Raw genomic sequence first — 16,756 nt, 5'->3', positions numbered from 1 at the left:
GCATATTAAAGCAGAATTGATTCAGTCAGAGAATAATAAAGGCCGCACTGATGAGTATGATTTTAAGCATGAAATGCTTTTAGCTCCCGGCCACCAAACTGATGACATATCTTTTCGGGAACTAATGCCAAAAATCACTTCAAAACATCCCAGGTTTCGAAGTTGACTTTTGCGTTGGTTTTCTTATTTGAAACCGGCTTTGAAACCTACTGGGTCTCGAAGTCAGTTTTGGATCAGAAACGTGTACACTAGCAGGGTTCAAAATTTGCTGTCAAAATTTTGTTTCCTTGAGACAAGGAAAACAAAAAGGAACATACACACCACAGTCTCAAAACCAGCACAGCATACAGCTGTCATTTATTTCCACAAGTCATCTTCCTTGTCATCCCACACGCTACACATGCTATGGAACCTATTCCTATACACACTATGAAACCTATTAATTCCGAACTACAGCTTTAAAAAAATTATCCAACATTCAAATTACTTTTTTGTATGACATCTCACTACCGAATTCTAAACCAAGAGCGCATCATTCGTTTAAACCGTTTGAAGCAATCGCCTGACGAGGAGCCCGTTGTCGTCACACTTTGACGGCGCACTTTAGTTCACCTTTCTGCCGCCGTCTTGGGGGGGGGGGGGGGGGGGGGTCTCAGGCATTGTCCCCGCGCAAATATTACCACAACTGTTTAATTGATTGGTGCGGCACACAAACTTCTGTTCGGGCCGGAACTTGGTCAACAGTGTCTGAGATGAGCCCGACGCCCATTTCAGACATCAAATAAAATTTCGAAATTGCTTTTATAATCTCTTTAAGAGTTTAAATGCAGGCGTCTGGAATTCGCAAAATTTAGTGGCTGTGATTATGTCCTCTGTGACCGATTTGCAAAAATAAATGGTTTTACAGTAATGATCCAGATTGTGATTTATTAGGAATTAACCAGTGCTGTTAATAACATGCTCTGTATAGTCCGCTCTGCTGGTGTTTTTTCTGCCGTCATTGCATCCACGCAGTTCGAAAGTGCACTGCTTTTGCGACAGGTGGCACGCACACACCGTGGCACTCCACTTCATAGCGTGGCATGTGGTGGCAGCAAAAGGCTCTGCCAAAAACATGCTAAGCACAGCATTTGTGGCGGCAGAAAAGATACAAGGCTATTATCTTGTTCCCGAGAGTATAGTATGTTGCAGGTTAAGACGGTACAATGAGGGGAAGAAGCTCCGTCTACACTCTTTCCACTTTAGCAGAAAGGATGCTATAGAGAAAAGAAGGAAACTGCCAATCGTGGCAAGCAAACCCTTTTTGGACTGGCAGAAGTGATGGGAGACGCCAGGCAGTGTAAAAAAAGGGGAAGGGGGTGGACTGCAAACGTGTTTACCAGTAATAAAAAGGGGGAAGAGTGAAAGGAGGTATTCTTCTGTAGATTCCTCTTTCTCCCGGAGCTGTGAATCTGCCATGGCCGGACTGGGCTCAACTCAATGCCCCAAATCATATTTAAAAAAAAAAATTATTGCCGGCAGAGTTTTGCGGACTCCTAAAATGCCTTTGCGGAGAGGTTCCACAAACCCTCTTTCCAGAACCGTTGGCCTAGATTGCGGGCATGGGCATCTGCAGTACGTTTTGCAGGAAAAGGAGGGGGAGGGGGGCAAACCTTGTTTTCTTTCAAAGTTATAGGTTTGAAAGCTACACCCCTTCAGAATAATCCCCCCCCCCCCCTTTTCCGCCACTTTGCTGACGCGCATGATTGTGGGCACCTCATCACTTACAAAATGTTTCCTAGGACCCATGTGTAGAAAGTAGGAGCCACCACTCAAGCCCCTGTCATGACTACAGTGCAGACATATCACAATAGCAGGGAAGAACAATAAATAATAATGGACAGTCTGACCGGAAACAATATTGGTACAGTTTCAGACTCGCCACTCAGCTTGCCAGCTGAGCCAGGCTAGAAAAACGAAATTGGCAAAGTGAATGAGTTGCGAGTATAAAGATGCAACAACAAAACCCTACTGGAGTTCTTAGAAAATGTTGGGGCCTTCTTGTCAATGGAAAAGGCACTCAGTAATTAAATCCAATACTCTTTCGGATAGTGAGATTGATATCGTGGTAAGGTGGGTGCTTGTCCCAAGCTCTTGTTTTAGCACCAGTGGGTGTCAAGTTACACACAGCCAGAAAACAAATCAGCATAGCCAAACGAAGCACAGGACAATTGCATCCGTAAAATAGCCGATGTTCCATATTTCAATTAGTTTTTGATCTCACTCTGCGCAGCACACAATTCATAGCAGACGATTGTCCCTTTTTGGCTCTGTTCGCAGAGCCAAAAAGGGACAATCGACGAACACGTCTGTTCGTCAAGCGACGAACAGACTTGCCAGTCTGTTCGTCGTTTTGTTTCTGTCAGAGAATGATACCTACCTAGTAGCAAACAAACTCATTATTATTCCCTCATGTTAGCAGACGATGCGTCTGGTAGCGGTATTTTATAGCGAGTTCGCTTCACACGCACTGGCACCGTTCGAGTTCTCTCCCAGAATGCATCGCACTCGCAGAGTGTTGCACTGAGAACTGGACTCAAACGAATTCGCCAAATGCACCAAGTGCAGAAGACTGATGCTGCCGCCATCTATGTTGTAGAAAGAATACCGACCTCAAACCGAAACTGGCGCCTTGCTGTTCGGAGTGATGGGTGGGAATGCGAGAGTACAGTCGCTACCAACGTTTATCTACAAACGCTGGTCGCTGCAGCTTGTAGTTTATAGTTGCGATGACTTCAAGCAACTCGGCTGTCATAGGGATAGTTACAGACGCCGTAAATTTCCGCAACCAGCTGTCTACAAAGCAGCTGGTTGCGATCTTTCAATTCTCATAACCGTTTACACTGAAGAAAATGGATGATGCTGTCCGAGCAGAAGCTTGATCCATTTCAGCATGGCATTATGCGTGGACCACTGAAAGGGTACGCCTTAAAACTAGTCTGCTGGAATACCCAGCAAAACTTTTCGATTTCGATCGTCATTACAGGTGGATCAGATATTAGCTTTGGTGAGGGCGTCAAGAACGAGAGCTTTCTCGAACAAAATATGACGGGGCAAGTTAGCTGAAGTAGGTAAATGTTAAACATGATGATGTTAAACATGATGGTGCCGTGAAACGAACTCGCTAATACTTCTTCAGTGCAAGCCGGTTGAGACCTCAATGACCAAAATCGGGCTCTCGGTGAGATGGAATGGCAAACTGAGAATGATTTCATGACCAGGGGCCAAACAAATAACAGGTGCATTGTATGGTGAGAGTATTAGCACCGAGAAGTTTGGGAGGCGACCTTTTACAGCGAGCCGGGGTGACGTCCTGCTGATGACAAAATTTACCCCCTCACTCGCCCTACAAAGGCCGAGACGGCGTTAGCTGTCGGCATATTACTTTCGTTTTTTTTTTGTTTTTTTGTGCACATTTTACGTAGGAAATGCGTATTATTATATGCGGCCTTATTGAGGTATGGTCTGTAGCTGCAGGCGAAACTTCAACCAACATTCCGAGCATGGTTTCCAGGGCAGACAGTGCATGAATCACAGATGGTATATGAAAAGGAAGAAATGCCACCACACTTGCAGGAGCATTGCAGTATATTTACATCTCGCACAATCAACGCTGCTGATGATTTGAATAAATTAAGAGGTTTTTTTCAACTTTGTTTCTAAACAAAAACGTCTCAGCGAAAAAGCTGCACTCTGCTCGAGCAACATGTTAAATATATTCTGGGCCATGGGGAGAAAATTACAAGTGAGACCGCCCAAAGGCCTTTGACTTAGATGCCATTTGTATGCCCGCAAAGCGGGGTCTGATGTTCTTTTAAAGCGCGAGACAAATGGACGGCAGAATCGTCCGATCCGACAGTCCGAACGCCGCTCCGAATTGAGACACACGCACACGCTTCCGACCTTGCAAGCGACACAACAATCCGTTCGGCTCCGCCCAGGAGATCCAACTTCCAAGCACTCCAGCGGAGGTCCGCGTTCATAGATCTCTGGTCCCAGATTGATGGTTTAGCTCGCACGAGCGAAGCTAGGAGCTCGTTCTTGTTAAGGTGTATCCACACGACGGACCAAATTGCTGTTTTGGTCCGCGGGCCGCGCATCACGTGATCTTACGTCACCGCTTTTCGAGGTCCGCCGGCGGTCCGCGGCCCGCGCTTCTGAGAAATGCCAAGCGCTTTTCTCGCCCGGACCTTGGCGGCGGACCGCGGCGTTTTTAGTATAATTGAAGTGCTAAGTCTGGCAACAAGCTGACTTTTGTTGTTTAGATTGGAATCGAAATCCAAAGTCGTGTTCTTTTGGCGCCAACTGTTGAAGACGAAGAAGACGAACCTTTTGTTGTGCGACGATGGCGGCATGGAGCGACGATGGAACTTTTTACTTCATCGCGCTCGTGGAGCATTTCCCCGCTCTGTGGGACAATAGATGCATGCCCTTTTCGGTTCACTTAAGTCCTCCTCGTCATCAATAGTCAACGCCAGGGCCACCGCGGCCAAAAGTCTTTTTCGTTGAACCTCCATTTTGGTTCCTTACAAATAGCCTCAAAGCAGCTGGTTGCATGCGTTTGGCAGAGCTGTGAGGTCGAGGGTTAGACCGGCACGTTCACTCTGTCGTCTGCTCTTTTGGTCCGCCGTGTGGATGCTCATTGCAGCCGGGTGGCCCGCGGGCCTCGCGTCACGTGATCAATCGGTCCGCGGCCTGGTCCATCGTGTGGATACACTTTAAGGTGTATCCACACGACGGACCGGGCCGCGGACCGATTGATCACGTGATGCGCGGCCCGCGGGCCGCCCGGCTGCAATGAGCATCCACACGGCGGACCAAAAGAGCAGACGACAGGGTGAACGGGCCGGTCTAACCCTCGACCTCACAGGTCCGCCAAACGCATGCAGCGAGCTGCTTTGAGGCTATTTGTAAGGAGCCAAGATGGAGGTTGAACGAAAAAGACGTTCGACCGCGGTGGCCCTGGCGTTGACTATTGAGGACGAGGAGGACTTAAGTGAACCCAAAGAGGCATGGGGACATCTTTAGATGATTATTTGAGTAGTCGTCGCGACTATTGTCCCACAGAGCGGGGAACAGCTAAATGAGCGCGATGAAGTAACAAGTTGCATCGCCGCACAACAAAAGGTTTTTCTTCTTTGTCTTCAACAGTTGGCGCTAAAATAAAACGACTTTGAGTTTGGATTCCAATCCAAACAACAAAAGTCAGCTTGTTGCCAGACTTAGTGCTTCAATTATACTAAAAACCCTGCGGTCCGCCGCCAAGGTCAGGGCGAGAAAAGTCGCTTGGCGTTTCTCAGAAGCGCGGGCCGCGGACCGCCGGCGGACCTCAAAGACCGATGACGTGAGATCACGTGATGCGCGGCCCGCGGACCAAAACAGCGATTTGGTCCGTCGTGTGGATACACCTTTAGGGGCTAGCCATGTTACACCTACAATCGTCATTCCAGAAATGGACGATGTGCAAATCAATATTGATGGTGTTATCAGTGCCATTAACCGCTTGCCGACAAAATCCAGCCCGGGTCCTGATGGTGTATGCTCGAAGCTACATAAACTAACTAAGGATGCATCAGGTGCCGTGCTTGCCAGCTTATTCCAGCAATCGCTTAATACTGGCCACATTCCGAACGAATGGAAATCAGCAAATGTCGTGCAGATTTATAAATCTGGTAATCGGAATTGCCCAACAAATTATAGACCAATTTCATTGAACTGTGTTCTTTGTAAACTTTTAGAACATATAATATATTCATCTGTCATGAAACACTTAGTCTCAAACAACCTGCTATTTCCCAATCAGCACGGCTTTCAACGTGGTCTTTCGTGTGAAACCCAACTGTTTGAACTGGTAACGGATTTGCATACCTGTATTCACTCATCCTCACAAACCGACGCTATTTTTATAGACTTTTCGAAGGCCTTTGATCGTGTACCACACAGTCGTCTGATAAAAAAAACTACAATATCTCAAAATTAATGATAAGGTAATTACATGGATTCGTGAGTTCTTGCACGATAGAAAACAATCAGTACTTGCAAATGACATCACCTCACCACCTATACATGTCAAATCTGGTGTCCCTCAAGGATTCGTTATTGGACCACTTTTGTTTTTAATTTATATAAATGACCTCCTCAACAACATTTCTTCACAGATTCGCCTATTTGCAGACGACTGTGTGGTATACCGTCAAATATCTAGTCAAAGCGACTGCCAGGCCCTTCAAAGTGATTTGGATATCATACTTTCATGGTGTGACACGTGGCAAATGCAGATAAATATAGATAAAACAAAAATAATGACATTTACCAATCGTCGCTCATCTTTTCAATACGACTACAAAGTTATAGATTCAAAATTGGATAAAGTATCCACATATAAATATTTAGGAGTCCACTTAACTTCCAACCTCTCCTGGAACACTCATCTAGATTATATCCTTAGGAGGGCTAACCAGTCACTTGGTTTCTTAAGAAGGCATTTATATATGGCAACAGCAGAAACGAAGCTACTGGCATACTCTACCCTCATTAGGCCCAAGTTGGAATATGCAGCTATAATTTGGAACCCGCATCAAAAATATTTAATTAATAATTTAGAATCATTACAAAACAGGGCCACCAGGTTTATACTAAAAACGTATTCACCTATAAGCGTCAGTCAACTTAAGAGTTCACTTGGTTTATTGACTCTCCACCAGCGAAGATACCTCGCAAGGTTATCCCATTTTCATAAACTCTATCATAGTTCCTCAGATTTCCGTCAAAACAACATTCTCCCACCGGCTCGCATTTCCCCTCGTCATGATCATTGTTACAAAGTTCATATTCCATTTGCAAGAACTAATCTGTTCAAATACTCCCCGTTCGTACAAGCGGCGACTGAATGGAATGAGTTGGCAAGCGAAATTGCGACGGTCACTGATCATGATACATTTATGTTGTTATTGCGTGAATCTTTAGGGTGAATGAATCATATATTGCCCTGTATGTTACTCGCTCGCTGGGTCTATTGCTTTTTTTCTAGCACGTCGACTGCCTCCAATGATATGAGTGCGTGTGTGGCTTTTTTGTTATGTAATGTCTTCCCTTCATGGTTCTGTTTAGCGTGACACGATGTCTTCTATTTTTTCTTGTAAAATATTGTATGATTATGTAAAAGTTTATACGACACCCCCCTCTATGTAATGCTCCTTTGGAGCCTTTAGAGGTATGTAAATAAATAAATAAAAATAAATGTCCGTATGTCCGTCCGATGTCCGGCGTCGGGGGCTCGTGCTCCTGCTCGTGAGCTTACGCGCTCACGTGCTCACGAGCACGTGAGCACGTGCTCCCGTGCTCGTGTAGGACAAAAAAAAAAACGACCGCATCTCCACGTGGTGGATGATGTTGATTCGGGCGAAGCTCTGGTGGTGCTTGTCTGCGTAGACGCTGAGCCGCAGCATGCCGAGCCTTTCGTTCGTTTTCATCCATGTCAGAAAGAGAATGTGTGGTATGGAAAGTGGTTATTTACGCATTTGAGCATTTGACCGCAGCGTGACATGGATGAAAACGAACGAAAGGCTCGGCATGCTGCGGCTCAGCGTCTACGCAGACACGCACCACCAAAGCTTCGCCCCAATCAACATCATTCACCACGTGGAGATGCGTTTTTTTTCTTTTTTTTTTTTTTATTTGCGGTACAATATACGTACCTGTGAAGTCATGAGCCACGGATTGGCTGTCAGATTGAGTTTATTTTTGGGGGCTCCTTCAAACATGGATGCTGCTTGTTATAGAGAAATGAGTACTATTAAATAGCGCTGATCAGAGCTACCACAGAAACCACTGTGGCTCTTTATTTATGCTCCTTACAGCGACCAAACGTTAGTTATAGCAAATCTAGTTACGTTGCCGCGAAATGACAGGCATGTTTGTTGCAACTGCCGCAGAAGTGCCGGATGTTCGAGGCGCTGCTGACTAGTTCAGGGACCAAGTGACTCTGCCTCCGGTCCAAAAAAACTGGTCCGGAAGCGACTGCCCCGAACCAGTCATTCCTGTCACAAAAAGCTGTCGCGCTACCGTTGCAATTTCTAAGGTCGCCATTTAAAAGCAGTTGTTTTGTGCTCCAGGTTTGGGTTGCCTTTTCTGGGATGCTAATACAGAAGGAGTTATACATTTGTACTTGCCTATCCACGAAGCTCCCCCCTGTGTTTTAAATCCACTCTCGTAATGTTTGATGTCTTTCTCGAAGTAGTTGTTCTCGGCTTCAGATCTGGACCGACGTTGAATCACCTGGAAGTTGATAGATGAGTCAGCGCGAAGGGAATCAGAATGGTGCAATGGTGAGGGTGCAGGCTAGCTGGTGTAAATTGAGCAGAGTTGTAAACCCGAGACTGGCGATGCGGACCAGGGACAAACACACAACGACACGGACGAAGTCTCAAACGCAGCTACAAACTTTATTTCATAGGACAAACATACATGTCACTCGCCACCCTTTGTCCCCCTCTTTTTTCTTTTCTCTTCCCGAAACCCCTTACCCCTTCACTCTTCCTTTTCCCAGGCCCCCGTACATTCCAGTCAAAAATAAGCTCAGACGTCGCCAACTCGAATTTGCCGACAAATCTTGTGTTAACGCTCATACACAGCGACATCCCGAGGTCACTCCGGTGCTCCCAAACCAGTCACAAAGCCGCCGACAAATCTCCTGTCAACACACACGCACCGCGACACCCCGATGTCATCCCGGTTCCCTCAAACCAGTCAGCCGCAAAATATTTTCGGCGTCTGAACTTAAGTGGACGGATGTTTGACTGATGCATTCGGCAGACGTCTTTATCCTAATGGTCTCTCTCACTGATCTTTTCATGTCGTTGTTATCGATGCGAAAAGCATACGAGAACCTTATGAGAGTACATAAAAGCAATATAAGATAATATAAGAAGTTATACCAAACTGATAAGAAGTTACTTTTAACTTCTTAGATAATATTCTATTTTCCTTATATGATCTTATAAAGTTCTTTCATGCTTTTATATGATCTTATTTGATCCTATGCGTTAAATTGACAGAGAAATGTTTATTCATATCAGATTAATTTACTAGGGTTTATATGACTTTCTGGCAGCAGTATTTTATGAAAAATACTATATTCCCCTTCGTGGCTATTCGTACAATATGCGAGCACTTTGTTTTAATTTTATAAATAGGGAAAGTATAACATGCCATAAGCACAAAACGCTCATAGGCGAGACTGCGGGATGTTCAACTTATTCTTGAAGAATATAAAAGTTTTAAAATAAGCATGTGCTTCTTCTTGTTGCACGCTGCGAGTCACTTATAACATCCTCTGGACTAATATTACGGCGGCATATTATGGTGATTGCAAGTTCAAGTATTGCAAAAATGGTTCATATAACCTAATGCAAAAAAAAAAATAATGTCGGGCATAGCCTTAAAAAGTATACGTTCTAGGGTTCTAATTAGTATTGACTACTACCGTATGATTGCCGTCTATAATACTTACAGGGAATATAGCTATGTCTCCACTTCTTCGGTTAAAGTCAATTTTGAAAATATTTTGTTAAAAATAGAATATTTCAGAATCTGTGGATTTCTTACCCGAATTGAACTTATTTATCACGTTTCAATTCGGAATAAGTTCTTTCTAAAATGATCTGAGAAGTTTGCCATATTGTTATAGGGTACTTACTTGGTGGGCTAAACCGATCTATTAGAAGTCCATATTTGCTTAATTTGAGTTGTGTTTAGATTGTTTGATATAATAAACATTTAAATTTTTAACAAAGTAATATATGCATATCTTTTGAAGTAAAAAATAAGCAATGCCTTTTTGAAGAGGGGCAGAGGTCTGGTAAATCATGAGTTACGGTGATTATGAGACTTGGGTCTAATAATTGCGGGAGTTTTTTCACTCCTAGTGAAGGAACTGGTAAATATTTTAGTAGATGAGCTCTCCTTTGTATCAAAAATAACACAAATTGTAGCCGTCTTCTGAACTTTTACACCGCCTTGCCTGTCACCTGCGCAGTGTAGTGCAGAAGGAGACCGTAGAGTTTCCGGTTATGTTCCCGAACACGCCTTCGTTCTGCGGCAATTTGAAAAACCCGAAAGAATAAGACATGTAGAGACAGAGCCAGTGCTGAAAACCTTAAGGATTTTCCCTATATCTAGGGAGTTGCATTATATTCTAGGGACAAAGAGAAATTTGTTCGAATCTAGGGATTGACTTTAATTGGGTCTCAGTGGGTTGTAGAGACACGTTCCTTCCCTTTTTCCTCCTCGTGCCGGCCGAGTGCAGCGGGAAAAAGGCTTCTTTGCATGTTATAGGGACCAGAGGTAATCTCCAGTCGGAACAAGAGCGAATTTAGGGGACCGCCCAAGGCCAAAGTAACGCAGTTTAATTATGTAAAAAGGTTTTAACGAAGCAAATTTAACCTTTAAATGGCCACCCAACTACATAACTCTATTCTTAAGGTGCTCCGTAACGATAATCTCAGCATTCAAGCAAATTAACACATTTCCTGAACATCTTGGGAAAACCAGGGAATTGTTTGATAAAAGTTTGGGAAGAAACGACCGTGGAGGTTGGCAGAACCTTGCCTCAGGCAGGGTCTACTCATAGCCTCCGTTACCGCTCATTCACACTGGAAGCGGATCGGCGTTCGCAATGCGGTTGCGAACGCGGTTGTATAAAGATCCAGTACAATTGCACGCGCTCTTGATGCCATCGAGTGCGCGTGCAATTGCACTGGATCTTTATAGCACCGCGTTCGCAACTGCTTTGCGAGCGCGGATTGGCTTCCAGCGTGAATGAGCGGTTATACTCACAAACCGCGGCAGTTCGACGACGGAGCCAAAGAGTGCCCAGTCGCAAATTTGGAGCGCGAGGATCTGGTGTAGCACAGAGCATCAGAGTCATTTCTTGGGAAATCTGGACGTCAGCGCACAGCTTTTGCAGCGGCGAGGACCCGAAACATACTTGTTTGCTCTGGAGAAGTGTGTGTTCGGCGTCGCGCAGCAGCGGGCGCCAGTCACGCGGCTCTCCTCTCACCAATTGTCTGCTGCTCCACCTTTTCCATTTCGGCGGCCGCTTCTCGTGGGAATCTGCCAGGCTTTGTCAGTATAGAGGAGGCTATGGTGTACTAGAATGGGGAGGTGTGCCGTTCAGCGGCCGTGAGTGTGTCGCAATGTGCAAGCAGGCCGGTGAGGGTGCTGTGGGGCAGAGCGCGGTCATCCGACGACTGACAGAGGCCTGGCGGTCACAGCAGCCCTAGTGAAAAATCCATTTGTATGCGAAATTTCTTGTGTCCAATAAACACGTATGAATCACACAAGATATATAAGAACATAAAAGGACCCTATAATAACTATATAATGTATATAACGACATACAAGATCAACATAAGAAACTTATAAAAAACTTCTTCAAAGTTTCTCATATGGTTTTCATATGTTCGTATATACCTTATATAATTCTTATATGGTTCTTACATATCTTGTTTGATTGACATCTGTTTATTGGACACAAATGTTTCTCACGTTGTTCGAAACTGCTAGAACATATTGTTTTTAAACACCTCGCGAGTTACTTAGAAAAAAAATGCTTTTTTCTTTTCAAATCAACATGGTTTCCGTCATGGCCTTTCTACTACGACTCAGTTACTTGACACAGTCCATGATTTCGCAAATATCCTGAATCGATCCAAACAAATTGACGTCATATTCCTAGATCTTTCTAAAGCTTTTGATAGAGTATCACATAGTGAACTTCTCCTTAAACTCAAATCAATTGTTCAAAACGAAGGTATCTTTCGCTGGCTCCAGAACTACTTACAGGACAGAAGCCGAGTGGTCTAGCGCACACCAGCTCGGAGCACGTGGAGCGAAAGCTCGCGCTGCAGAACCCAGGGATCCTGGGTTCGAGCCCCACCCCTGCCCGTTTCGATCTGGATGAGCATCGTACCGGCGTGCGGTCGTGTATCACTACTGCGTGATGCACGTTAAAGACCCCAGGCTAGCGGCTGTACCGCACTGCCTAAATTTCTCATCTACAGCTGGGAGACTCGTCGCCCCTGTGAGGCAGACCAAGTTCTAGGCTGTATAAACACACACACAACCCAATTAATATTTACAGGACAGAAAGCAGTATGTACAGATCAACTCGAGTGAATCATCATTAGTCCCTGTTTTATCGGGTGTTCCGCAAGGGTCGGTCCTGGGGCCATTACTGTTCTCAATTTTTATAAACGATTTAGCCGCTAATATTCCAGTACGTGTTCGACTGCTTGCAGACGATGTGGTTTTATTTACAGAAGTCAATTAAATAAGTGACCAGATTCTACTAAACACCTGCTTGTCCAAGATGGCGCACTGGTGCGACTCGTGGCAGATGTCATTGAATGTCAATAAGTGTGTTCGAATGCATATAACTCATAAATTAAGTCATCTTTCTTTTGATTATTCCATTAATAGTACTTCACTAGCCGAAGTTACTTCTTATAAATGCTTGGGTGTCATTATATCGAATGACCTACGCTGGAACACTCATATCATGTCTACTGCGCGCAAAGCACTATCCAAGATATGGTACTTAAGACGAAATTTAAAACATGCCTCTTCCGACGTTAAATTGACAGCCTATAACACTTTCATATTACCCATCCTAGAATACGCTTCGGTGGTTTGGGATCCGTTCACAAGTACCAACATAAACGTCCTCGAAAATGTTCAAAGAAAAAGTTTACGCTTCATTCATAATAAATTTCAGCGAAAATATCCCGTCTCTGAACTGTACGTCCTCTCTGGGGTGAACTTCCTAAAGCATAGACGCATGTTTACGAGAATAAAGTGTCTATTTGATTTATTAAACAGCCGGTTCAAAATCGATATCTCTAAATATATTTCATTCGCACCTCAAGATTATCCCATGCGAAGTTGTCATTGCAAAACGCTCAAAGAATTCAACTGTCGGATTAATGCATTTAAGTACTCTTTTTTCCCAAGGACTGTTCACGACTGGAACTCCCTGCCAGGCGATATAATAACAGCATCACCAGAGTCCTCCTTCTTTAATAAACTCCGAGATTTTTGTGATCCTTGTATCTGATGCTCATTTATTAATTTTTTTGCGATGAATATTGCCTTTGTACAACGCTGTTTGTGTGTTTTTGGATCAGCTAGAACGAATATAATTGTGCTTGTTACCTGGTGTTTTTTTATTATTGTTTTTGTGTACCCATATGCTGTAAACCACTCCTACCACGTCTCCTGAAATAGGAGACAGTAGTATTAATAAATGATAAATAAAATAAATAAATACAAATGAGATTTTTCAATGGGGAGAGGTGCTTGATTCCGGATGAAAATGGGCGTATTCTTCGTTTGTTTTTCCATTGGTCGGTTCTTTGAAACAAGTTACACCCTCTCTCACACCCCTCTGAAAAAGAAATTGACCCGCGCGAGCGGCAGAAGCCTATATTCCAAGTGCAAATGCCGATTTGGAGCGGCCAATTCCTTACAAAGTCTGGCTTCTTTAATTTCTTTTTTGATTTGCTTTTATAGAAGAATAATTGTCTATCTACATTATGATATTGGATGATTTTTTGTTTGGCAGTTGTACATTTTGCAGACCTTTAAATGCCTAGCTTTTCTACTGGTATCAATACATATGTTTTGTGTACCATAGTTTAATGAAACCGAACTTTTCTTGACTTCTGCATTATCAGCGTGAGCTCATAGCCCAGGTAATGCCTAAATTTATTTTATCTAGTGAACATACATCATATGAATATAAACACCAATGCTGATAGGATAAAGGAATCAACTTCATGTGCTGTCATATTGAAGCCTGACCCCACTGAAAGAAATTTGTTGTTAATGACATGTAACAGAAGTCACATGTCCCTCTTAGATCTCTATTTTTTTCTGCACCAGTCTTGCTTTTTCCATTCAGAAATAAAAATACAATCGCGTAGCGCAGTGAGTTTTTTTTTAATCAAACGATTCCGTTCTGCGAACAGAAAGGCATCGCTCGGCATCCGAAACAAGGAGTGTTTTTCTTTGCACGTGTTTTAACCCACGTTGCACCTCGGCACAAAACACCACCGGTCAGTCTTTTTCTTCACAGTATTTGACAACATTGCGAGTCCCTATCTCTTCATCAGAGCTAGTATACACACAATAGGGTATCGATTCAAACACAGCCCATAACAAGAAGAACTAGTCACACGAACACGCCCCACGCCAGCCTCGCTAAACGCTGCCCGACCGGCCACCTGACCCTGCTGTCAGGGACTCAAACCGAAAAATGTAACGTTTCGGTTACGGTTATGGTTACCGTTTCCTGGTGATATCGGGTTTGTTTCGGTTCTTTACGGTTTTAATTTCTACGGGTTCGGTTACCAGTTACACCTTCCTAAAAATCGTTTTTTTTTTTTGGTTTCCCCAATAATTTGTTTTACAGAAATGCTAGACATCCATTTAATAGTTAACGATTTGAAGTAGTCTTAGATATCAAACAACAGGACATTCACAATAACAAGATCTCTTTGTCAAGATCTCTCTCTCTCTCTATGTATAAAGGAAGTATAGAATATGATGCCGAAGAATATAATCGGATGAAGTCGCACTTCGAAGAGTTATTCGTGTTTTAAAGCATTTAGCGACTCGACGTTTCGGCCTTAGTGAGGACCTCTTCAAGACTGAAGAAGCCCTGACTCAGGCTGTAACGTGTACTCACTAAATGCTTTGAAACTCCGACAACGCTTTGAAATGCAACGTCATCAGTTCATATATATATATAGGAACAGCACCTGGGATAAAAAGAAGGCACTCGAGCGAAATTTGTTCACAAAATATTTGCCCTTATAAAGTAGAACTTTGGGCTAATTGGTATTTCCTGATTAAAGATAAAACAGCGCAAGGACACGGACAAGAACTAAAAAGGTAGACAAACAAGGCGCTGTTTGTCTACCTTCTTGTTCTTGTCCGTGCCCTTGCGCTGGTTTTAATATTTGCCCTTATAGGAGATGGTCGCCGAAGGTCGCCAAAAAAGTGATCTGCAGATATGTTTCGAGCCTGGTAGACTTCGTCAGTCAAAACGAGAACACTTCCTTTTCCTTTTCTTTCAATCAAAGAAAAATGCCCGAAAAGAAGGAGTAATTGGACAAATGCTTACCGTTTAGTGGGTATCTACTCAACTAATTTCTCTCTTAAAAGTTTACTATATACCAATAAAAAAGCATCGAATAGCATTGAAGTGATGAAATATAATATCATTAACGCCGTTATTATCACAAAACCAGTTTTTGGGACATGTGGTTGGATGTAAGCCAACTATACCTGGTGTCATGTGAAGCCAATGAGAGGCCCAATGTTAAGCGTTTGCTCGTGTCAGATTAAACGACGAAGCTAGAAAAAAAATACAGTGCGGCACCGATTAGAAGATCTCAATTAAATGTCCATAAAAAAAGACGGCAATGACCCTTTCGAACTGTTGAGGCCCTTCGGTTCTAAAGTATTAAATTTGTAAATAAATTCCGATTCTTTATTTTTTCGATCCTTGGTGGTTCGAAAACCCCTCTGGAGTATAATAAAATTAAAATCCGAAAGTCCGGTCTGTCCTGCGGAGTTTAAGTGACGAGAAACTGGTCCGGCAATGTGTTTACGTATATGACTTCTATGTAAATTCATGCGTTTTCTTATGGTTGTTTTAGTTTCTCCTATGTATTGAATTGGGCATTTGTTGCATTGAATCAAATGAATAACATTTTCCGAATTACAGTAAAAGGTATCATTTATTTTTCAGTTAAAGTTATTTGCTGTGCTACGAATAGAGTTAGCTATAATTATATCAACACATAAACTGCATTGGTTATTATTGCATTTTATGCAACCAAGAGGGACCAGGCTACGTCCGATAGAGTTTCGGGACTGTCTAAAAAAATCCAATAAATTACGTGGTTTCTTAAACGCTATACCAGGTGGTCGAGGGATAACAGCCTTTAAAGCAGTGTCGATGAGTAAAAGAATCATGTTTCCTCTAAGAATATTTTTTTTTATGTTTGGAAGTTTTAGTGGTAAGGTAAGATTAGTCGTAATTCATAGTTATTTCTTTTCGGTCGCTCTACTAAACACGCGTTTCGAGAGAATGTTCCACTTTTTGATATTGGATTATTTATTAAAGGTAAGGGGTATTTACGGTTAGTGAAATCCTCTCCTAGTGTTATAGCGTTTATATCATAATCCTCATCATCTGAACATAAGCGTCTTAATCGTAGCATTTGGCTCTATGGTATACCTTTTTTGTTTTGTGTTGGATGATAGCTTTTATAATGCATAAATTGTCGTCTATTTGTAGGTTTTCGATATAAGGTTGTTTTCAAACCATTTTCAGTAAGCCTTATCTTAATGTCTAGAAACTCTATTTCTGTATCGGGGTATTTATATGTAAATTTAATATGTGGATTAAAATTGTTGGCAAAATTAATAAATTCAAAGAGTTTATCTTTCCCATTATTCCAAATGATAAATATGTCGTCGGGGACACGTTTATAAAAAAGGGGTTTATGCGGAAAGGAGTTAAATAGCCGCCCCTCTAAAGACATCATATATATATATTTGCATAGGAGGGACAGAAACGTGATCCCATCGCTGCGCCATGTATTTGTACATAGTTGAGTAATGCGGATTCTTGGGCGAGTTTGTACTG

The 16,756-nt window shown here is 43.0% G+C and overlaps 2 protein-coding genes across 2 annotated transcripts in view; one reads left to right on the top strand and one right to left on the bottom strand.

Moving 5' to 3' along the window:
- The window catches only part of LOC115309252 (ficolin-1-like), an 80,805-nt gene that overhangs the window by 24,264 nt on the left and 39,785 nt on the right, over positions 1 to 16,756 (bottom strand). The window contains exon 3 of the mRNA XM_040211858.1: positions 8,211 to 8,316. Coding sequence (XP_040067792.1) covers positions 8,211 to 8,316 — 106 coding nt within the window. The remainder of the gene's footprint in view (positions 1 to 8,210; positions 8,317 to 16,756) is intronic.
- Positions 6,270 to 7,025, top strand: LOC121046820. The gene has a single exon (XM_040501493.2). The coding sequence runs from the start codon at positions 6,312 to 6,314 to the stop codon at positions 7,008 to 7,010; it is 699 nt and encodes a 232-aa protein (XP_040357427.1). The 5' UTR covers positions 6,270 to 6,311; the 3' UTR covers positions 7,011 to 7,025.

Source organism: Ixodes scapularis, unplaced genomic scaffold, assembly GCF_016920785.2.
Source record: "Ixodes scapularis isolate PalLabHiFi unplaced genomic scaffold, ASM1692078v2 PGA_scaffold13__105_contigs__length_92229423, whole genome shotgun sequence".
Classification (NCBI taxonomy): Eukaryota; Metazoa; Arthropoda; class Arachnida; order Ixodida; family Ixodidae; genus Ixodes; species Ixodes scapularis.
The sequence above is the reverse complement of the archived record's forward strand: the minus strand, read 5'-3'. Positions and strand labels throughout refer to the sequence as shown.

Coding starts and splice junctions, on each gene's coding strand:
- LOC121046820 (XM_040501493.2), top strand. CDS start 6,312: ATGCAGATAAATATAGATAAAACAAAAATAATGACATTTACCAATCGT.